At 32.8% G+C, this 23,236-nt stretch overlaps 1 protein-coding gene across 9 annotated transcripts in view; it reads left to right on the top strand.

Annotated features, from left to right (window-relative positions):
• Positions 1-21,350, top strand: part of LOC106674386 (F-actin-monooxygenase Mical) — a 45,275-nt gene extending 23,925 nt beyond the window's left edge. For 4 of the 9 annotated variants that reach the window (XM_014407076.2, XM_014407049.2, XM_014407067.2 and 1 more), the window contains 29 exons: positions 542-705; positions 839-940; positions 1,306-1,630; positions 1,694-1,795; positions 1,859-2,115; positions 2,177-2,434; positions 2,498-2,700; positions 2,764-2,921; positions 2,983-3,218; positions 3,288-3,410; positions 3,482-3,634; positions 5,642-6,025; positions 6,269-6,410; positions 6,652-6,782; positions 6,853-7,065; positions 8,288-8,453; positions 8,523-8,689; positions 8,758-8,894; positions 9,513-9,637; positions 10,483-10,571; positions 11,245-11,379; positions 11,442-13,484; positions 13,548-13,706; positions 14,304-14,364; positions 16,879-16,981; positions 17,271-17,383; positions 17,446-17,622; positions 17,680-17,794; positions 20,396-21,350. In XM_014407076.2, the coding sequence (XP_014262562.1) occupies positions 550-705; positions 839-940; positions 1,306-1,630; positions 1,694-1,795; positions 1,859-2,115; positions 2,177-2,434; positions 2,498-2,700; positions 2,764-2,921; positions 2,983-3,218; positions 3,288-3,410; positions 3,482-3,634; positions 5,642-6,025; positions 6,269-6,410; positions 6,652-6,782; positions 6,853-7,065; positions 8,288-8,453; positions 8,523-8,689; positions 8,758-8,894; positions 9,513-9,637; positions 10,483-10,571; positions 11,245-11,379; positions 11,442-13,484; positions 13,548-13,706; positions 14,304-14,364; positions 16,879-16,981; positions 17,271-17,383; positions 17,446-17,622; positions 17,680-17,794; positions 20,396-20,468 (6,606 nt within the window). In that variant the 5' untranslated portion in view covers positions 542-549 and the 3' untranslated portion in view covers positions 20,469-21,350. Of the gene's footprint in view, positions 1-379; positions 480-541; positions 706-838; positions 941-1,305; positions 1,631-1,693; positions 1,796-1,858; positions 2,116-2,176; positions 2,435-2,497; positions 2,701-2,763; positions 2,922-2,982; positions 3,219-3,287; positions 3,411-3,481; positions 3,635-5,641; positions 6,026-6,268; positions 6,411-6,651; positions 6,783-6,852; positions 7,066-8,287; positions 8,454-8,522; positions 8,690-8,757; positions 8,895-9,512; positions 9,638-10,482; positions 10,572-11,244; positions 11,380-11,441; positions 13,485-13,547; positions 13,707-14,303; positions 14,365-16,878; positions 16,982-17,270; positions 17,384-17,445; positions 17,623-17,679; positions 17,795-20,395 lie in introns of all 9 variants that reach the window. The other 5 variants (XM_014407059.2, XM_014407095.2, XM_014407085.2 and 2 more) reach the window with 5 other exon arrangements.
• Positions 21,351-23,236: the final 1,886 nt, after the last annotated feature.

Here is a 23,236-nt window from a genome sequence, read left to right as displayed (position 1 = left end):
TTTATTTTTTTATTTAACATTCCATTTATGAGATTATCGCATCGTAGAAATAAACATGTCATTCACCCAAAATTAATTTATACAGAGTAGCACATCTGGTTTTTATTGGGACGGTTTTCTTTATAGTCCCTTGTTTTGTACAATCATCCCAGAACTTAGGAAAAAGATAGTAATCTTTCCAACTCGTTTAATAAGTGAAAACAGTATGTCGGAGATGCAGGAAACAGCTAGTCTTTGTAGGTTTATGTTAATTTTGTCCTAGTTGTATGAGCAATTTAACTAATATAATATATTTATTTAAATTTAATTTTTTTAAATATTAAAAACTGGTAAAATAATGCTTATTTATTGACCCGCCTGTTTTTTGTGCACTTTTCAGCACTATTTCATATTAGTTTAATCGGGGGTAAAAACGATGAAGGCGGCTTGATCTTGAGAATTTGAGAGTGCAGCTTAATTTGTTATGTCATAAGAGAAAAGTAGAATGAATCATTTATTTAATCGTCGAGTATCTGTAAATTGTTATTCTTCGATGTTTCAGGTTGAAGGATGGAGAGATCCGAGAATGTAGCATTGGCTGCTCAAGTATTTGATCAATTTTGCAATGCAGGAACGCTAAAGGCTATTCTAGCTCTCCATAGGCATCTTTGCGACCTCCTTCAGATCCGACCTACAAACTTCAACCAGTTCTACCCCAAACTCAAGGTATTGTGGTGTCTCATTCAGAGTGTGAAGAGTGATGTCAATTAAATAATACTCATTTTCCTTTCTCATGTTTCGGCCGTTTTCCACTTCGCTTAAGTAAATTTTTGTGTAATTTAAATTTGTTTATTTCTAGGCTAAGTTAGGATCATGGCGGGCTCAAGCTCTGTGGAGCAAGTTTGATAAAAGGGCAAGTCACAAGTGTTACAACAGAAACAAATGCGGTACAAATTTAAGGGTATGTATTGTTTACACATTTTCTCTTTGGAAGAATACTGTTTTATTTCTATAAATAATATTTTATTGAAAAAGGCAGGGAACATTGCCAAAATTCTTTGGTTTAAAGAAAACCGTAAGATACTTCCCATTTGACATAATGGGGACTACAAGTCTTGTTATTTAAGTATATATTCAAATTTAGGCCAGTAAGATTTATTTTTAATTTGAAAGCAAGTATTCTTTCTCCCCTTGTATTTATACAAAATGCAATTTATCAATGTGATAAATTTTTTTCCCCCGACAGTCATTCTACTATAAATCAGATTGTGATATAAAATACCATGCTTTGCCATTTTAAATTGCAAAAATTATTTATCCGTTTAGGTTCTGGTAATAGGAGCTGGACCATGCGGATTAAGGACTGCGATCGAAGCCCAGCTGCTGGGTGCAAAGGTGGTAGTCATAGAAAAAAGAGACCGCATCACACGCAACAATGTGTTGCACCTCTGGCCTTTTGTTATTCACGATCTAAGGGCGCTTGGCGCAAAGAAGTTCTTTGGGAGGTTCTGTGCAGGAGCCATCGACCACATCAGCATCCGACAGCTACAGTGCATCCTTCTCAAAGTGGCTTTGATTTTAGGAGTGGAAGTGCATGAAGCTGTCGGTTTTGAAAAGCTCCTCCCTCCTCCTGATGTCCAAGGCGAAGAAAGTACGTTAACGTTTGCCTTTAGTGATAATTTTGTGTTTATGTATATGTTTTATTTTAAATCAGGAGTCGGATGGAGAGCACAGACAAGCCCACCTGATCATCCAGCATCACAATATGAGTTTGATGTTCTAATAGGAGCAGATGGAAAGCGAAACACACTTGATGGTAAACTTAATTGTTTAAAAATTTATTATGTTTTAACAAACTTAATGATTACCATTTCTGCAGGTTTTAAAAGAAAAGAATTTAGAGGTAAATTAGCTATCGCTATAACAGCAAATTTCATTAACCGACATACAGAAGCTGAAGCAAGAGTAGAAGAAATAAGTGGTGTAGCTTTTATATTCAACCAAAAATTTTTCAAAGATCTGTACGCATCCACTGGCATTGACCTAGAGAACATCGTTTACTACAAGGATGACACCCATTATTTTGTTATGACTGCTAAAAAACATAGTCTTATTGATAAAGGTGTAATTCTTTCGGTGAGTCAATAAATTTAGTTACAAAGTTATTAAATTATTTATAATATAATTTTACTCACAGGATCAGAGTGATGCTGCAAAATTATTAAGCACGGATAATGTTGACAAGAAGGCCCTGTTAGAGTACGCTCGCGAGGCAGCGGATTTTTCAACAGGATGCAGACTTCCCCAATTGGAATTCGCTGTGAACCATTATGGGCAGCCTGATGTGGCAATGTTCGACTTTACATCGATGTACGCTGCTGAAAATGCCACACATTTTATAGAAAAGCGTGGCCACCGTCTGATGGTCGCGCTTGTCGGTGACAGCCTTCTGGAAGTTAATATCTTTCTGAAATATCTTATTTTAAATTTTACGATATACTCATAAAAAATATTTTAGCCGTTCTGGCCTACGGGATCAGGGTGTGCTAGGGGATTTTTATCGTGCATGGATACGTGTTGGGCAATACGAAGCTGGGGCCTCGGCCTTCATCCTTTGGAAGTGATAGCTGAGAGGGAAAGCATTTACAGGCTGCTGGCACAGACTACTCCCGAGAACCTCCAAAGAGACTTACAATCCTATACATTGGATCCACATACTAGGTAAGGTTTTGAAATGATTAAATTTTGAAAATAACAAAACTAAAAATTCTATTTTTTGTTTAGATATCCTAATCTTAACTCAAGGAGTTTGCTACCATTACAAGTCAGAAGCCTATTTGAAACTGATGACATTTCAGCTGTGGAACAGTTTCTTAAAGAGCCAAGGAATCGTGCTGACACCCGTGCTGTTACAGACACTCCAAAGAAGAGAAAGAGAAAAGGCATGTTTTACCCTGATTTTAAGTGATTATTGAATATTCAACAATTTATTGTGTTTTATAGAAGGCCTTGTTCATCCCGATACACTTCTCTACTGGCTTCAAAAGCAAGTTGCTTTATACAACACTGTAAAACTATTAGACATGACCTCATCTTTTAAGGATGGCATGGCACTCTGTGCCATTATCCACCGGTATAGGCCGCATCTTGTAGATTTCAATTCCTTGAATAAAGAAGATATTTCAAAAAACAACCAACTGGCTTTTGACATATTAGAAAAGGAATTTGCCATACCTCCAGTAATTTATTAACATTGTTTTCTTTATATTTTACAATTTATTAGTACTAAAATATAATTATACTTGCAGGTGATGACGGGTGATGAGATGGCTGAGTGTGAAATTCCTGACAAGCTGGCTATGCTTTCATACCTCTCTCAAGTGTATGAAGCTTTCAGGGGTGAAATACCGCACATCAAACATCCAAAACTGGTCTGCATTTTTAAAACCTGGGCCCATGTTAAGAATTGACTATGTAAAAATAACGTGAATCCTCGTTTTAGGAAGAAAATGAGGAAAACGTAGAAGAGGTAGTCAAACTGCATTCGACAAGAATGAAATCTCTGGCCCATATGACATCACAACAGAAAGTAAATCTTTTGGCGAAAGCCACCCATAGGCCACCACGAAGGAGAAGGAGCCATTTGAGTACAACGGTAAGTTTCAACAAAATTTATTACATTTATTATCCTTTTCTCGTAATTTATTTATTATATTTTTAATAAATATTGAATTATGTATTTATTTTAATGGATCTTGGATGGCTAGAATATATTAATGCTGTTTAACGCTGTCCACCAGCTCCAGTGCAGCAATTTTTCTTTTCATAAATAGCCTTAATAATAATTATAAATCCGTATATGTTGAATCAAGAACTTAGTCAAAAAGAATAATAAATTGAAATAATTAATATGGTCAATTATGACCTATAATAATTATTAATGCTATTTATTAAAAGAAAAGGAATAAAAATTGCTTCCCTTAAGCGGCCGACAGCGTTAAACGGTAAAACGGTAAAAATATTTTGTTAAATTTTTTTTTAATTTTGCACAGTGCTATTTTCAATTTTAAAAACCTGTTTTATTTTTAGGTTTTGTGGGCTACTATTATTATTATTTTGCTTTGCTAATTTTCTTTTATAGTGCAGCAACTTTGTCAAATATTTGTTTTGCATTATTTGAGAAGAAGTAAGGTTTAAATTTCTATTTAAAAAATAAATAATAATGACAATAATAAGAACACTATTATATACAACAAATTCAAACTATTTACCAAAATATTATTTAACTAAAACTATTTCATTTTCCTACCTCGCCCATCAGCTCTTTCGCTACAATTTACACGATTTGACCTTTTTTGACTCTCGCAAATAATTAAGCTTCTTCTTGTTCGATTGGGAATAACTCTTGGACAAGAAGAAATATCTGAGAAGCGGCCAGTAAGAGGTGGAAAGGTCTTCTTTTTGTACCATTTTTACCTTCTTCCTTTCACAGCTCATCCTAGTTAGACAGACTCCATTTTCCAAAATTAGCAAAAACTAATTTAAAACTTTTATATTTACCATTATTTATCGTAACCATAGTTAAAAATAAAATACTTATAAATTAAACGGAGAGAACAATATCTGAAGTGAACAATTTATTGTTAAATTTTTTAAAGATTTTTCTTTACAAAACCCTGAAAATCTCAAAACAAACAGTCTATCTATCAATTATTTAATCTTATTTAATGTAAAAATAAGAATCTTACCTTTAAAAATCTAGAAAAGTTTAAAAAAAAAAAATATTTAAAAAAGTTCACAACCAGTTTTCTCAGACATCAATAGAACTATATCTATATGAATGACACATATCATTTGAAAGCTGATTTCCCACTGAATATAAAAGCTTCAAAATAGGAACAAAATATTAGCCAATAAAAAAACAGTGCATTCAAAATTGGCCACCCTGGAGAGAAGACAAGTCGGGTCTCATATGAGACCAGCTGCCCTGAACATTTTAATAAATAAATTGTACTGACATAAAGTTTATACTTAATAATAGATGGTAAAGTTTCATAATTTATTAATAATTTCTTTTATATTTATATTTATTTGTATAGAGCTATATTATGTTTATTACACGACATTTGAAAAATGGCAAAAAGGAGGGATAATTCAAAAGGTGCGGTTGAGATGGGAAGTTAATGTCCGAGCGGATCGAGGTCACGATAGCTCAAATGTTAGAGCAGCGGTGTATCTAGCCGAAGATCATGGGTTCGAATCCCGCTCTTGCCATTGACTTTTTTATCTCGACTAAAAACCTTAATTAATTAATATACTAATTGGTCAAGCGGACCACGAAATTAGTGAATTATGTTTATTATGAGAAAAGGAGAGTATCACACAACTCCTTTTTACATTCAACTTTATTTATTGTATTTTTATATTCATTTTAATGCAAACTTCTAATTTTCTTTTAAATTTCATGTATTATTTTTAATTATGTAGAGATCGTGAGATGCAGTTTCTGATCCCATCTCACGATCTCTACGTAATCATTAACTAACAGCCACTAAACACCACAAATTATTATTTATATTTTATTTTCAATATCACAGTTAATGTCAATATATAAGCAGCCCTCCTAGAAAATACATTAGACTTAAGTTAATAAAATACACAGGAAAGTATAGAAGAGAGGCTCAAGAAGTTAGAAGCGTTGGAAGAAGAGGCTAATTGTTTGAAAAGAGATTTTGAGCCTGTAATAGGCGGGACGCAGTTTACCGAGAGGCAGGAGAGGATTCGTGAGCTAGAGAGGGAACGGAGGCATAGGCAGAGGCGTCAGGAGGAAATCGAGAGAAACCGAAACGACCGGTACATGAGAAGAAAGTACCTCAGGCATCTGGCAAATCAGCAGTTCTACAAAAGTATGCAAATGCTCCAGTCGAACCAGAGGCCGGATGACGAGTCCGGCCCGTTCGAAGATTATTCCCTTTTCGTGTACAGAATGACAGCACCCGATTTCAAAGATAGGGTGAAACAATTGGAAGACAAGCTTCTTTACCCAGTAAGATCAATTGAGTGGTGTCGTTTTGAGTTGTCAGCCTGTTAATTCGCATCTGCTATTTATAAACAAATAAAAAATCAAAAAGTGTGACTTATAACATGATTTTACCTTTTGTTTGTATGAACTAAACTTTTTTTTCTCACTGTTCTCTGAAAACAATTTTTTTGTACTAAACATTTGATTTGTCTACTAACAGCAGAATTTCATTGTTATTGTTATTCTTATAATTTTATTATTTTGTAGGATCGGGAGAACAGATCAATGGATTATTCGCAAAAGGGCTCTTCGACTGACAAAGAATTCAGTGGTAGAGTCAAGGACCTGGAGGCAAAGCTTAGAGGAGTACATTCTGACAAAAAGCCAAAAGATCTTCTCAGAGCCATAGGTGGTTACCTTTATTTCAATTAATATTTCAATCTTGGTTGTGAATTAATCTCACAAATAAAGGCATTTGGTATTTGGCAAATTATGAGTAACTGCTCAGATCCTGAGTTGATGCTTGGGTTAATTTTTCTTACTTCTACTTATTTAGTGTCAAATAAATGCCGAATGTCTGGTGCTGTGTGATGAAGATTGAACTAATGCTATAAAATATCCTTATATAGTAATTAAATATTATAACCTAGGTAAAATAGAAAAAGGCGATTGGAATGTAAAGCAGATAGAGCAAAAAATAGAAGAAAACAGAATGGGAAGAGGAGGGGGAAAGAAATATGAAAAAGTGCCAAAATGGAGTAAGCAACAATTTGAGGATAAAGTGAGTTATTAAAAAAAAAAGTGACTGTTTATGAAAGAAAGTTTCTTTTAAAATGGAAAATTTGTATCAGGTTTCTGCAGTGGAACGAAAACTAAAAGCCAAAAGTAATAAAATAGATTTTGATAATAAGTATAGTGAGTTAGACAATAATATGATGAAGATCGGTCGAAAGATCAAAGAAGGTATTTACTTGGAACAAGGACAGCGGGGTGCAAACAAAGTATCAGCGATGGCCGCTCATCTAGCTACAATACATCGCCAGCCCGAACCTGCTGTCACTCATGTAAGTTATCCCAATTTTACTTATTAAACATTCTTTAATACATTGACTGTGTAAGATGCGATAGTATGTGCCCTCCTGTTTGTACTTTTTAAACTCTCCCTACACTTTACTCACTACACAATTCCGTTCGAAATTCTTACGGCTGCCTCAGAAAGAGCAAAAGTCATTTCAATTTTTTTTTTCGAAAGTGATTTATTTATTCTGTGAAAACCGTTTAATTTGTTGTTCTGATTATGTGTTTTGTTATTTTAATTAATTACGTACCCATTTTTGTATGATTGCTTAAAATAAAATGAAATGTCTATCCAACTACACACATATTGAATAAATGGTTGCCTCTTCATTAACTTATAATTTATATCACTAGATAAACGTAATAGAATTTTAAAAAATCAATTATATTATTTTTAAGTGTGTGGTATTTACTGACCGTTAATCAATGATTATTTGGCGATCGTGAGATGCGGTCTGGTGTGACGTACGTTTAAAAAAAACAATTTCTTTATTGCACCAATGTTTCGATCTTTATTGAGATTATCTTCAGGCCCTGGGATTTATAAACATTGTTTAAATTTTACAAATACATGTAGGATGTGAAAAATATATGAATTTATACAATTGTAGAAAATTTTAGATTAAAAATATGTGAATTTATACAATTCTAGAAAATTTTAGATAAAAAAAAATGAATTTATACAATGCTAGAAAATTTTAGATTCAATCAAAGTATTTGTATTCACTCAAAGTGTTTGCTTTCCGTGTAGATGTGTCATTCTTGTCTGTCGTGTTGAGAGTGTCAGTTAAATATTTATGTTTACGTACGTTAGAGTGAGTAAAAATACTTTGATTGAGTCTAAAATTTTCTAGTATTGTATAAATTCATTTTTTCACACCTTACATGTATTTGTATAATTTAAACAATGTTTATAAATCCTAGGCCCTGAAGATGATCTCAATAAAGATCAAAACATTGGTACGATAAATAAAATATTTTTCTAAACCTATGTCACACCAGGCCGCATCACATGATCTCCAAATAATCGTTATTTTTATGTACCAGAGATATTTTACATGATAAATTACGTTCTGCCTTAGGCAACCAAAATGGCCAGGCATAGGTTGCAGTCAACATGTTAATAAGGAAAACGTTTAGCACATGACACTTCATATCAACCTTACTTTATGTAAAAATAATTAATTAATTAAAAATGAAAATATTTAGGTTAGTAAGAGTTCAAGTGGTATAGTTCTACCGACACAGGGTGCTAGTGAAATGTGTCATTTTTGCAACAAACGAGTCTACCTTATGGAAAGGCTTAACGCAGAAGGGAAATTTTTCCATCGAGGTTGTTTCAGGTGCCAATATTGTTCTACTTCCCTTCGGCTAGGTAATTTAAGATTGACTCAAGAGTTTTCCTTTTGTACATATTTTTTATATTATTCATTTTATTTTTAAGGAAATTATGCGTTCGATCGAGAAGGTAAATTTGGGTATAAATTTTACTGTGTTCAACATTTTGGTCTCCAAGGTACAACGAAGAGGAGTGCGACGAGGGAAGAGTTTAAACAACAGCCGACCTCTAAGAAACCTCCTGTGGTTCCGATTCAAACCAAAGAAGAACAAGTACGGCCCTGTTGTCTTAAATATCTAATTTAAATATCTAACAATTTTAATTTAAAATTTTATTTTAGCCCATAGATGATATCAGTACTCCTGAAAGGGCTGAATTTGAAAACCTGTCGGACTGCGTTGAAGTCGAGGAAGATGAATGGACCGACAGGAATTTCGGCCTGTCCACTACAGACGTCTCTGATACTTCGGCAGACAGGTAATTTTCTCAGAAATCCCTCCCTCCCTGAATTTTCCTTCAGATACCTTCATATAACAATATTTTCAGATTGGGCTTTTTAGACTCTTGTGAAACCTTTATAAAGAACATTTGTAATCGAGTGGTCACAAACTTTTTCGGTTAAATGACCGCATTAGAAGATTATTTGTTAATTTTAATGAGTGAGTTTTTGAAAAACTAAAGTTGTAAATTGTTAATAAGTAGGATTTTGTTTTGTATTTTTATTTAAAATAAATCTGTATACAGTAAGTCCTTGATTAATGTCGTGATTAGGGACCAGGAAACAACATTAAACTAGGATTATCTGAGTATTAGCATATAAAGAAAAATAACAAAACTGCCCACTGTAACGGAACTTTTACATTACAGTAATTTTAAAAATGAAAAGAAAATGAGCTTCTGAAAATGATGTTAGCAAGAGACAGTCAGTCGAGTTACACAGTAAAAAAACAATACGACCTTAAATAAAAATATTGCCATAAAAGTGAAGTGACCTAATAACAAAACAACGTAAACCAAGGATCTACTGTTTACAAAAAATTGTGCACTTAGTAATGAAGATTTTTAAAAATGTTCTGTCTTTATTCTTCTTTCTAGTGATAGTTCGAGTGATGAAAATGATGGATTTGCTGAAGCGGAAGATGGAGGTCTCGATCCAGAAGAAACTCTCAGGCTGGTCAAGGACTGGACAAGGAGATACGCCTACTCTTCGGACTCACAAGGTCTACCCATATTTGAGATTAAAATCAAACGAAAGCAAGAAATGCCTAATACACTATTCGGAATCTGTTGTCCTATTTGTTCTAGTTAATTGAAAAAAAAAAGTGTTTTGATAGAAAAAATAAAATAGTTTTGTCTTTTGAGATATTTTCATGAAGATTATTTAAGAAATATCTTTAAGAGTATTTTACTTAATAAAGTTAACGCTTACCTTCTCATATAACCCTAGAAGCCAGCCAATAAATAAATCAGCACCTCTTTTGTTGACATGATTGTTAACTTCCTGGTGGAAATGGAGTTTTACTCGTAAATAAATAATCTGATCAGAAAAACGTTTCTAGTTTGTAACCTGCAGGCAGATTAAAACTGGTACAGATCGATTATTTCAATATTCTGATATTTACTGTTTCCTAATCAGAGATTGGCAATTAGAAATTACTATATAGAATCAATATAATAGATAATGAATTAAATTTTATTTTATTTTATATTTTTATTATTTTTTAATTTATCTATACATAATAGAGAACAAAAGTAAACTTTTTGTATGTAAGTTTGGATAGGGTGAATATTTTAATAATATTTTACCATATGGAACAATGATTATAAATCCCAATGGAGTCTACAAATTGCAATTAAACTATATAATAAATTAAAGTATCAAGATGTACAATTAAAATATTATTTGCCTTAAGTATTCCTTTGTTTATGTTTTATGTATAAGAAATTATACAATAAGAGATTAATGTACAAAAACATCTACCTGAAATTTGTCTAATGATATTTTGTTTTATTTCACTTATAGTTTTTATTATATGTGTAATCTGACTGTTCCTTTGAATTTCAGATGAAAGCGAGACAGAAATGGAAGACGATGGAGATTTGAAGAAAAGCGACCAATTAGATGATGATAGCGAGTCGGGCTCGGAAACGGAGGTGATGCCTTCTTGTTGTTGTACATAATCACCCCTCTTATCTCTACTTATTACAAATAGACATTTCCAAAATTTTACCCCATCCCCCCCCTGAAAGACTTGAAAGAGAAAATTCATTTTTAATTAATTTTCCATCTCCTTCCGAAGGACTAAGTTAGCTGTGGTGATTTGCGCGGGTGTTCTCAGTTTAGAAAACATAACCGTTGAGGTATTTATGAGGTTTACTGTGTAATTAAATTCTCTTTATGTGAAGTGTGGACTAACATCCTGCAAACAGTGGGATATGGAATGTATTTTCTTTACTGATTTGTTTTTTTTTGTTTTTATTTTTTATTTTATTTTATAATTCCAATAACAATTTTTCCCCCTCAAACTTGTCCACGCCAATCAACCACGGGCTATTCATTACTACTAATAAGCCTAGCAGTGCGTACTGTCAGTAATGTTAGACTCCCTTGGATTTTATAAATCCAGTTATAAAAAAAAGAAAACATTTGCTTTTAATATACTTCAAAAGTGCTTTTAAATTCCAAATCTTCCCATTTACACTATACACAACTTGATTTTTAGTGCTGATTATAGTTTGCATGTGCGTGTCGTATAATATTTTTATATATGGCAACAACAAAAACTTCTTAAGAAGTCTTTTTTTTACAAATAATTCTCGTTTACAGGTACAATCTGATGATTATAGTAGTGTTAGTTCAGCTGGTGACAATTCGGCGACTGAAATTTCAACAGATTCAGAATTTGAACACGATGGCACAACTCACACTATTCCCGATATTGTAATTAGTGAAACTGTTCAAGTAAATATAATGATAATTAGTTTATTAAACCAATTCTTACATACTTATATGTTAAATTTTAGGTTAAACGAGGAAACATCGAACAACCTAAACAGGTACAAATAGTAACAAGACAACTCAATGGAAAAATTCAAACGACAAACAACGATTTAAAACAAAATGCAACAAGAGAAACAAAGCCGGCTTTGAATAATTTAGTAAATAACAATAGGCCATCTCCACTCATTAACCCCAACCGAGGAGATTATCTGTTAAACAGAACTCAGTCCACTGAAGGAATCGCTTCAAAAATATCATTGGAATTAAAAAAGAAATATTTATTAGGACCGACGGGATTATCGGGCAGTGTTAAAAAATCCGGATCTGCTACAACTTTAGATACAAGATTTAAATCGCTCATAGACCAGATTTCAGAACAACAGAAGTTATTAAACCCTGCTCCTGCACCGAGTCCTACTATGCAAGCCTTCTTGCAAGGTGCAGATAAACTTAAGACATCCCCGGTTCACCTTCTAGAGAAAAAACAATTGCCATCCGATAATTTCAAACATATTTGTAGTCTTAAAGAAAACGAAGATCGTAAAGATGACAAGAAAGAAGACGATCAGAGTGGAACGAGAAGTCCGGTTCACGAGACTAGTATAGTTGTACCCGAATTTCCAAGAACGGAAGTCACAAAGGAGGTCGAAAGCGATTCCCTCTCTTCTGATTTGAGTAGTTCAACTGAAGACAGCGCTGATGAACAACCCATTCAATCTCCTCCAAAACTGGAAATTCACAATTCAAGAGGTGAACTAATGGAAGATACACCTGAGATGGATAGTCTTAACATGCCTGATATTTGTCTAGCAGGGAATGATCCTTCCCCAATTGATAAACTAGACCTTGTTCCTTTGGAATTTAAGAAAGTTATTACTGTGCCGACTGACACAGCTGGTGGGGAAGTTCTGACACAGGTGCCCAACACTGCAGAACTGTATGCTGATAAAGAAGACAGTAGGCCTAATTCCCCAGACAGTACTGATAGCTTGAAGAACGATGTAACTGCTATGACAGAGACGGAATTCTCCGATTGGGCAAGGGATGAGGATGGAGTGTCTGAGCCACTAGATGATATGGAATTCATTAATCCACAATACCAAAAGCAGGCTGCAGTTCCCCGTGGCATTGCTAAAATCGCTAAGACTGAGGATTTTGATGAATATACACATGTTTGTGGTAAGGACAGCCCATTAAATCTGGACAACCTGGAATTCATGGATACAGGCGAAGAAAGCAGTGATGAAAGTTCTACTAATAATAAACTTTTATTAAATAAAGGTTATGTTCAATTTGTTAATAATGAAGATGATTTAACCCCTGTCATCGAGGCTGTGAATCCATTAAAAGAGGAGTTAACAGACACTACAACAACGACATCGGAAGTGACTACAATTAAAGATAGCCCAGCTGATAAAGATTTTGACTATGTTCCCTTTCAGAGTAATAAAAAACCATTCGTAAATCTTCGAGATTCTATAGATATAATGAAGATGCGAGAGCCTGAACCTAAAGGCAACAGCTTGAACTCACCAGCGACTTCAAGAAAATTAGAACAATTATCTCAGGAAAGAGCAAAACAGAAAGATCTCATTCATGAAATGGTTATGAATAAATTACTGGCTCAGGGAAAATCACCTCAGGAAAGGAAAAAAAGGGTTAGGAACTTCAGTCCCCATTCCGCTCCACCCTTGGAACACACTACTCCCATTTTAGAAACAAAAAAACTGGAAGAATCGCCCAAAACACCGCTTGCTGTTTCCACGCCCAAAACCCCCATCAATCAGATATTCAGGCCAAGGCAAAGAGCAAACACCGTCGGAAATGGCTGGAGAACTGAAATGAGAATACCGGAAGCATCCTCCCTACCTGACATACATAACGCTTGTACAGGGTTCAAAACACCCCTCACCATACCTAATTTACGAAGTGGTCTGAGAGAACAGGCACGTGCTAAATTTAAGATGATGAGCGATGAAGAACTGGGCCTCTCTCCAGAGGACAAGTTGCGAAAATTCAAGCTCAAAATCCAAAAACACCTTCCAGATACGCCCAAATCATCACAAGTACTCAATTTTAAATGTGACTTAGTTTATATTACATATTTGTAACTGATGTTTCATTTTCAGACCAATGAAAAAATGTCCAGTTTGAAAAAAACCAAGGACGATCGGAAGAAGAGCATTATTCAAGCAGTTTCTGACTTTTTCCATAAGAAGTCACCCTCACCACCAAAAACGCCCTCTAGTCAAAGCCCAACAACCCATTTTAATATCAATCTTAGGAGAGTAAGTGTACTTTTAATATCCTTATAGCAAAAAAATACAATAAAAAATATTCAATCTTTAGTAACATTTGCTGTTTACATTAGATATTGCTTTCTAGCTTGTTCTTGTTCTCGAAATAGCTAATGTTAAAAAGTGGTTATTTATAAGATTCTACCCCTTTGATTTAATTTAAATCTTTGTTGCGAAAAAATGGAGGTTTGTGTTTTATTTAAAACATTTAAAATAATAATGTACAACATTGAATTTGTGAAACTAATTTCTTTTTTTAAGTGCTTCCTCAAATGATAGAAAATTAAATTCATTGTAAGAATTTGTTTTTTGTCTCTTTACAATTTTTGTTCTGTTGTATCTGTTCAGCGAAGACGGAACACACCATTGCTGAGCCTGGACAACTGGTTTTTGAGAGTAAGTTGATAGAGAAATACGACAGAGCAAAAAATGTTGAGGGAAAAGCACGAGTATATTCGGCACACTTTGCCCGCTTTATAATTCTCTGCTCATGTTTGTACATAAAACTAGCGACATGTTGGGCTTCCGAATTGATCGTGTCATTAACGATTTCTAATTGTATTTTGTTTTGTTTTGTTTATTTTCAAGGATAAGCAGAGCGATGCACCGCCAGTGCCTCCACCCCCACAGTCATACATGCCGAGTCAAGGTAAACGTAAAACATAAACTGAATACTCGAAGCACCCCAAGCAAATTACAAATAGTTAAATCACATTAAAATCTGCACTACCACAACTCACTTATTTAACTTGTCACATAAAATAAAATAAAAATCCATGGTGTACAACTAATTTTAACCTCATGGGGTGCAGTTGTTTAAAGTCTACTGTTAATATTTGTGAATATAATTGTGTAAATAGTATTAATAAAAAAAAGACTATAAAGTTGAAGTGCATACATAGAACTCGGTTGTTCAAAATCATTTATGTTTCTGAAATCAAAATCGTATGTATTATTATTTTATAGTTGATTATATTATTTGATATAAGTATGTCGTTTTGTTATATAACTGTATAAGTGATATCACTAAAGAAAATATACATATAACAGCAATTGGCAACACTTGGCAAACCTTTTCCTGCAATAAATTACAGTACTATAAATTTTTGTTAAGAAATTATTTTCCATTAAAAAAAAAATGCTGCAGAATGCTGAAAAAGATGCTAATTGCAAATAAAATTTGACTCGAGAGTTTAGGTAGGTATAGGGAAAACATTAAGTTTTTAAAACAGTAAATATTTAAGGAAGAGTTTAAAATTAAGATTTCTAATTGTAAAAGTCTTAACTATTAAATTCACTAATTTTGTGGTCCGTTTGACCAGTTAATATATTACAATTAATTAAGGTTTTTAGTTGAGATAAAAAAGTCAATAGCACGAGCGGGATTTGAACCCACGATCTTGGCTAGATACGCCGCTGCTCTACCACTTGAGCTATCGTGACCTCGATCCACTCGGACACCAACTCCCTATCTCAACCCCATCTTTTGAGTTTTCCCTCCTTTTTGCCATTTTTCATTTGTCGTCGAGAATTCAATCCGATTACACGACATTTGAAAAATGGCAAAAAGGAGGGAAAACTCAAAAGGTGGGGTTGAGATAGGAAGTTGTTGTCTGAGTGGATCGAGGACACGATAGCTCAAGTGGTAGAGCAGCGGCGTATCTAGCCGAAGATCGTGGGTTCGAATCCCTCTCGTGCCATTCACTTTTTTATCTCAACTAAAAACCTTAATTGTACAATAATATTAACATTAAATGTACAAACCATAACAAACTTGAAGTAAAACTGTTACTGTTCTGTATCATGTTGAAAATTTACACTTAATCCTCAATCTTATAATTCATTTTAATGCAAAAGATTTCCAGAACGTAACATTTTTACATTCCTATATGAAGTGATTTGAACTTCAGGGAAATTATTTTTTCAAATGTCGTGTAATCGGATTGGATTTTCGATGACAAATGAAATGACCACGGAGAGCTTTAGTGAAGTATTCTTCATTTTAATTCATTAAATTCACTAATTTTGTGGTCCGCTTGACCAATTAATATATTACAATTATTTTAATTGAAAAATGGCAAAAAGGAGGGAAAATTCAAAAGGTGCGTTTGAGATGGGAAGTGGTGTCCGAGTGGATTGAGGTCACGATAGCTCAAGTGGTAGAGCAGCGGCGCATCTTGCCGAAGATCGTGGGTTCGAATCCCGCTCGTGCTATTGACTTTTTTATTTCAACTAAAAACCTTAATTAATTGTAATAGTCTTAACTAAATTGACAACTTAAAAATTACTAATAATTGAAATATTTAAATATTTCCGTTATTAAAATATACAATTTACAACAAATACTTAAGCTAATAACATGTTAACTATGGAGTTTCTCCAGCCAAAATCAAAATCAGTTTTTTAATTTAAAATATTTAAATCTGTGGTTTTTCCCATAGCTTTCTAATGTATGTCACAAACACAAAAGAAAAGCCACAGAAAAACTAAGAAAATTTAAATCTAATTAGTAGGATACTTTAAAAAAAAATCTAAAGCTAATCTGCAAGATACTTTTACAAATGACTACAACTAATTAGTAGGATACTTTTATTTTAAAAAAAACTTATTAGTAGTATACTTAAAAGCAAAACAACAGATAATTAATAGTTACTAATAATTTTAGTAGGATATTCTTCCAAAAAACACTACTAATTATTAGGACATTTACAAAAAACTGCAGATAATTGTTGAATATACTTTTACAACACAAAGCTACAGTTAATTAGTTAGTATGATACTTTTACAAAAACTACATTTAATTGTTAGAATAGACCTTTTAAAAAATTTACGAATTTTTCTTTTAAATACATATTAGGTCATAAAATAAGTCTATTGCTTGATAATTCAAAAAACTAAACTAAAAATTAAACCTAAAATCAAACCTTTGATTCTTTTAGTTATTAAGTTTTGGAGGGGTTCTTTTCTTTATGAATTTAAACATAAATATTACCAATTTCATGTATGTTAAAACAGCTTTATTATCCAATTCGGGATTTTGCCTTATTAATCATGGCAATTTATTTTGTATTAATTTTGTTTAAATTCGTTCCCTTCGACTTTTAAACAATTGGAAGACAATTTAATTTATTTGAAGACTGCCAAGATGGTGATTGTGTTGTAGAAGATAGCTTTTCGGAAGAGGAGACCCATTCTGGGGACAACACATCACTCATAAAGAAGCAAAGGATCAGCCGACGAATTGCAAGGCAGGCTCAAAGCAAAAGGTACAACTCATTTTTATTGATTTTTTTTAAATGTGTATATATATTCTTATTTTAGCAGAGGGCACTGATTAATTTTTCACTTAAAGGCATTTTTATAAATGACACTAAGTACTAAATTATTTTCATTTTGATTAGACATTAAGAACGACTAGTTTAGTCAGCAAGTGCTGTTTCACCTCTACTCACTGCCATGAAATAATGTATTAAAAAGCCCAAATGAATTTATTTTTGGATAGAAAAATAATAATTTAAGCTAAATTTATGCCTATTATTTTCTTTTTTTTAACAGGCTACGGATGGCGCAGGAAGTTCAGAGGCAGTTGGAAGAATTGGAAGTAAAACAGAAAGAGTTGGAAGCTCAGGGAGTTGCTGTAGAAAAGGCCCTCAGGGGAGAAGAAACCGGTACTCTTGATGCAATTTTTTGTTTTGGAACTGATAATTTTGAATGCATTTAAAAATGTAAGCAGGTGTGACTGGGAGTGAGAGTGAGCTTTTGGGCGAATGGCTGCGGCTGACAAGAGAAAGGAGCGAGGCGAGGAGCAAAGAAAAAATGCTCGTCATTCGTGGTCAGGAAATCGAGCTTGAACACAGGCACGCTAGGCTTCAGGCACAGCTGACATCTCTCATGGATCAAAATCATGGTGATTTAACTGCACACAATCGTCTCGAACTGCCGTGTACTAATCGGATTTTTATAGATGGTAAAAAAACGAGCGAGGAGGTGGCACTGGAAGGCAGGATTTTGCGGGAGATGCTTGAAATAGCAGAGAGGAAGAATTCGCTTCAGCTTCAACTCCAAGCGGAGACACAAAGGTGCTCCTTCTACACCATCGGCATTTTCATTGCACTCATCTATTTCCTCGTTCACTTTTCCTTAGTTTATTTTTCCATCCTTTGCACAAAGGCATGAGGTGTCTTCGTTCAGGGTGTACTTAATGACTGTTTCTTCTGCTTTTGGTTTTTGTTTTATATTCTATCCTTTTCCTTTTATATTTAAGAAAAAATATTTTCTTTATTCTTTAATGTAGATTTTTTTCCAAGCATATCGATACACCTTTAAATTATTATATATTAGAAATATATTTACTTATTTATTTGTTTATATACATATTTATTTTCATCTATTATCATGGGTTTTATTTTAGAAACACTATTCATTATGTTATTTATTTTGCATGAAATTTATTTCCAAAAGCATGTTAACAAATCATTACACTTAAAAAAAAAAAAAAAAAAAAACTAACAGTAACGTAAATAATCATTCCTACTAATTATAATTATAAAAGATTAATTAATCGGTGATGGGTTTTTTTGAATTGGCTCACAGCATTTACAGTTATCCTGTTAACTTTTATTATTATTATATTCTAGTTGACGTTGATCGACCTACGCAGTTTAAATTGATGTTGTTTTGGATCTTCTTGAGGTCATTTTATGTTATCTTGTTTATGTTTATATTATCATAAAATGACCTCAAGAAGATCCAATACAACATCAGATCTACTATCTCAACTTAAAACATTTCTATGTATGAAAAATCAAAATGACAATCATTGCTTATTTTTAATTCAATATCCACTGTATATAACAGCGTAATTTTTAATATATCACCAATTTAATTTTTGATAAAAATCACATAATGACACCAAAATCAATAGAGATAGAGTCAATTTTTGAAGAAAAAACTGGAGCATGCTTAATCACACTGCAAATTTATAAATGACAGTTAATTTTTTTATGTAAAAATTTCTCATGAGTATCAAAATGGCACTTTCAGAAACTTAAGAGAGAGAAGACTTAAGATCTTTTTTCTACTATCTGATACTAAAATCCTACCTAACCGACAGATACTTTAAAGTCATCCAATGGCCTTTCTCTATCAACTGGCTATCACACAGATGCAAGAGTGCTACAAGGGAGTATCTTAGGGCCCATCCTCTACACAGTATACACTACAAACATTCTTACCCTTTTAGAAACTATCCTTACCACCTGTGCCGATGATACTGCCATCTAAACTAGAAACCTACAAACCCATATCACATCTCTTAAAGGAGAAAATAATGAACATACAAAAATGTTAACATGCCGCTTTCACCCTTTGCAGAATAAACACAGTTTCCAACTATTACAACAGTATCCTCGTCCCAGCTAATGAATTCCATTATCTTGGGCGTACATGGACATATGGCATGGAACTTTGGGGTTCAACAAAACATTTCAAACTCAAACTTAACCAGTCCTTACAATACAAAATCCTCCATACAATCTTTAATGCTTCTATGTATCCAATCTTACCATTCACAAGGACCTTAATATCAGCGAAAAATTACTACAAAAAATTTAAAAAACAATTATCCTGTCATACAAACCCTCATGTCAGAATTTCATCCTGCACCCTTCCAAGTATACTCCCTGATGACTGAAGATCACTGCCTCGCAACCTCCTAAGAGATAGTAAAAGCAATTATTGCTAATACTAATGAGTAGTTCCTCCTTTTTCTTATTTGATATTTTTCTTTCATTACGTTTTATTTTCTAATTTTATCAAATTTACTTAATCGTAACAATTGGCACAGGTAAATAAATTAAAAAAAAAATGTTTTATGATTATTCGGAGATTGTGAGATGCGGTCTAGTGTGATGTAGGTTTAGAAGAATATTTTCTTTATTGTGTCAACGTTTCAATCTTTATTGAGATCATCTTCAGGGCTCAAAGTGTTTGTTTTCCATGTAGATGTCATTCTTGTATGTCGTCGAGGGGCACATGACACACAGAATGACATCTACACGGAAAACAACCACTTTCAGCCCTGAAGATGATCTCATAAAAATTGAAACATTGACACGATAAAGAAAATATTTTTCTAAAACCTGCGTCATACCAGACTGCATCTCACCATCCCCAAATAATCATGGTCAGTAAACACCATACACAGTTTTTATATTGACATATCTTCCCCTTGAAGAAGGCCAAATATAGGCAGAATTGATAGATGACTAGACAAATGACATAGCCCAAACTAAACATCCTAAATTTAAAAATTCGAGGGTCATAACATTGAATTATTTCATCAAATAAAAATTAAAACCTCATCCAGCAGCTTACTAAAAACAATTTCCTGCAACTATTGTGCATGTTATTTTGTCGATTATTGGGACAAACATTATTAATAACATCCCATGAAAATAAATTCAACCCCCATAAAGACAGCCCAGATGTATTAGGTAAGATTATAGTTTTTATGAAAAATCATTTGTTGTACAGAAGTGTGATCATGTCAGCTTAAATCGAGCATTTGTAACTTAACTAACAACATTGCTTTTAATCTAAAATTATTTTTTAATCATTTAAAATTATTGTTTTATTTATTTAATTAATATAGTATTTACTCATTTTGGTTTTTATTTCAGATTCCAAGAGGAAGATAGGGATTTAGAAGCAAAGATGAAAGCTAAAGGCCTCCAACTACCGCTGAAACAATAAAACTACATTAGTTATATTTATAAACTGCCTGTTTTTCCATAATACTATTTATAGAGTATTACCATTATTTTTTCTACTAATAGTGATGTTTAAAAATGGTGTCTTATTAAGATTTAGCTTTAAATGGAATAATTGTTACTTCACACAGCATGTGCAATCATGGTATTTTAAATTGTAATGAAGAAATAACCAAACGATATTGTGATCTATGGTCTAAGTGCTATTTTGTCGACTGTTTGTGTTGTAGTGTTTTGATTTAAATTCGGTCGGTGATAGCGATTTTTAGTACTTTATATTTTAATGATATGTTAAGCTAACAACCAAATCTTAATTGTTTGCTCATGTAAATATAACATTTTTAATTTATTCATCACTTCAATTAATTGCAATTTTTGTGGAATTTCGTAAGGGGTCTTTTGTAGGCCCTTTATTTAACGATTGAACTAAATGCACTAAAATATTGATCTCGTTGATTTTATTATTTTTGTTTTGGTTTGAATTAAACAGTTCTTCACATTATCTAATTAATTCTTACTGGTGCTTTATTAATGTTATCAATTTCGGCATTGAATTATTTTTATTGTATTCAAATTTGAGTTATTTTTATTCTATTCAAATGATACGTTATTTCTTCACATATGTGATAACAGTTTGCACCGTCTTTTATCAATTAAAATCAACATGAATTTTCCTTATTATTGTTAATTGTAAATTTTTAATTTTACATAAGACTAATTTAATTACTCGATTAGTTTTTTAATTGTATATAATAAAGGAAGCTGAGTTTGATACGAATAAATGAGAAGAAAGTTATTTAGATATGTTGAGTGATCAGGAAACAAAAATAAATAAATTTAAAAAAAAACAGCTTTTTGCAAAACATCTCTTTTCTTTTATTTCTTTGTTCCTCCTAAAAATTGAACAGTGGTTGAAAGAAAATTGAGTTTCTTTGACTAAAGCCTGGACGTATGGAATTAACCATCACAATCCAGCCCCCTGATGCTAAAAATTCAATAAAAAACATGATTAAAATAATGTGGCAGTTTAAAACATACATAACTATGTTATTTGAAAATGCATTGCTATTTTAGTATAATCATTTTTTAAATTTATTATTAAAATATTTTTCTAACAAATTTTAATGTTTATACAATATATATAGCATATAGAATTAGATGGTAAACTACAGAAGTTTTTTTTCATAAAAACTGATACAGGAAGAATCTGGTTGGGATTTTCCTCATGATTGCATTGAAGGCAAAGCTAAATTTAAAAAATTGTTAAATTTTAATATAATACTAAATGATTTTTCACTGTATCATTACCATAATTAATTTTTTTAAATGTATTTAACCTCAATTAATACAATCTGGCATGTTATTCTACATAAATGAATACATAATATTCAATTAATACAATTCTAATGATCCATAATAACCTTAAAATTCATGCTCAACGAAGGCAGGAAACCATATTTTAAAAATGTACTTAAATTAGCTAAAATGTTTTGTTTTTTTCTCTGGTCCTAAGGCTGGCTCATTGGCATGTGTCTATTAATTTTTTGATATAATCGTAAAAAATTTCTTTAACATGTCATACTACCTGTCATAAATATTTCTGTGAATTTTTTGTACCACAATTTACAAAAAATTAATTCATCTTATTTTATATATTACCAAATCCACGGTTCATATCTTCTCTATTGATAGGTTGAAAAATTCCAAGTTCTCCGTGGTTGAAAACCTTTATTCAATTTAGTAAATTACATGGTCGTTTCGGCTCTTGGCCCATCATCAGAAACTAAACATAGAGAAATCTCATGGTACAATCCCCAATCTGAAGGCACACTCATCAGTAATTTCCATTTTTTTTTTTTTTTAAATAAAAGTATTTATACCTGGACTATGCGACTGATACATATATATTATTTTTCCACCTTTATTTGTTGAGGGGAATGTCGTCAATATGGTTTTAAAAACTGTAATTGAACATATATTTTATTTTAGTCCCTTATTGGTGGTATAACACTTGGTCAACCACCAAAAAAATTAATTGGTAACCCAATGAGAAAGGGATAAGGATAAAAGAAGCAGCCACAAGGATTTCTGCACCTCAACCTGAGTAGATTTCTTGCGTTACTGCTTTTTATGACGTACTGGTCAGCATCAGCTAATCAACCTCCATAGCCTTGCCAGAAGCTCCTTAGTGTAGAGTACTTATGCGGTTTTTCCTATCCTAACTGAATTAAAATAGAATCTACCTATATAGACCCCTCACAAAAAAAACATAATGTTCTACAGTCTCCTCTTCCTGGCAGCATCTGCAGTGTTTCTGCCTGTACTCCTATCTGCATGTGCCTTCTTAGGTGGCTGTGTCTTATCAGGAGTCCAACCAGAAACCTGTTGCCTTCCAGTCCCTTGTAAGTTTTGTGGTGGCCCACGTGCCTCATGGCTGGAATGTTGTTCTACCAAACTTTGGTCTTACTAAAGAATCCATTTTAAGATGGTACAGGACCTAGAGAGTTCATATGGCTCCCTCTTTGGCCAACCTTTTGGTGGCCCCGAATGCCCAGGTAGGTGCAGGAGCTGTCTCGGTTTTCCCTTATAAATTCTAGTAATCGATGTGCTTTAGTGCAAATTAGGTTCCAATGTGAAATTTGAAAGACAGTTCATGGTTAAATTGATTTTAAAATTTGCATTGAAGTCTGGAGCGCGTGTTTGCAAGATCCATATACCATTGATATCACTGAAGCTCATAAAATGCTTTTA

This window comes from Cimex lectularius, unplaced genomic scaffold (assembly GCF_000648675.2).
Source record: "Cimex lectularius strain Harlan isolate CLEC.00 unplaced genomic scaffold, Clec_2.1 scaffold44, whole genome shotgun sequence".
Classification (NCBI taxonomy): Eukaryota; Metazoa; Arthropoda; class Insecta; order Hemiptera; family Cimicidae; genus Cimex; species Cimex lectularius.
This window is presented reverse-complemented; position numbering and strand designations above follow the sequence as displayed.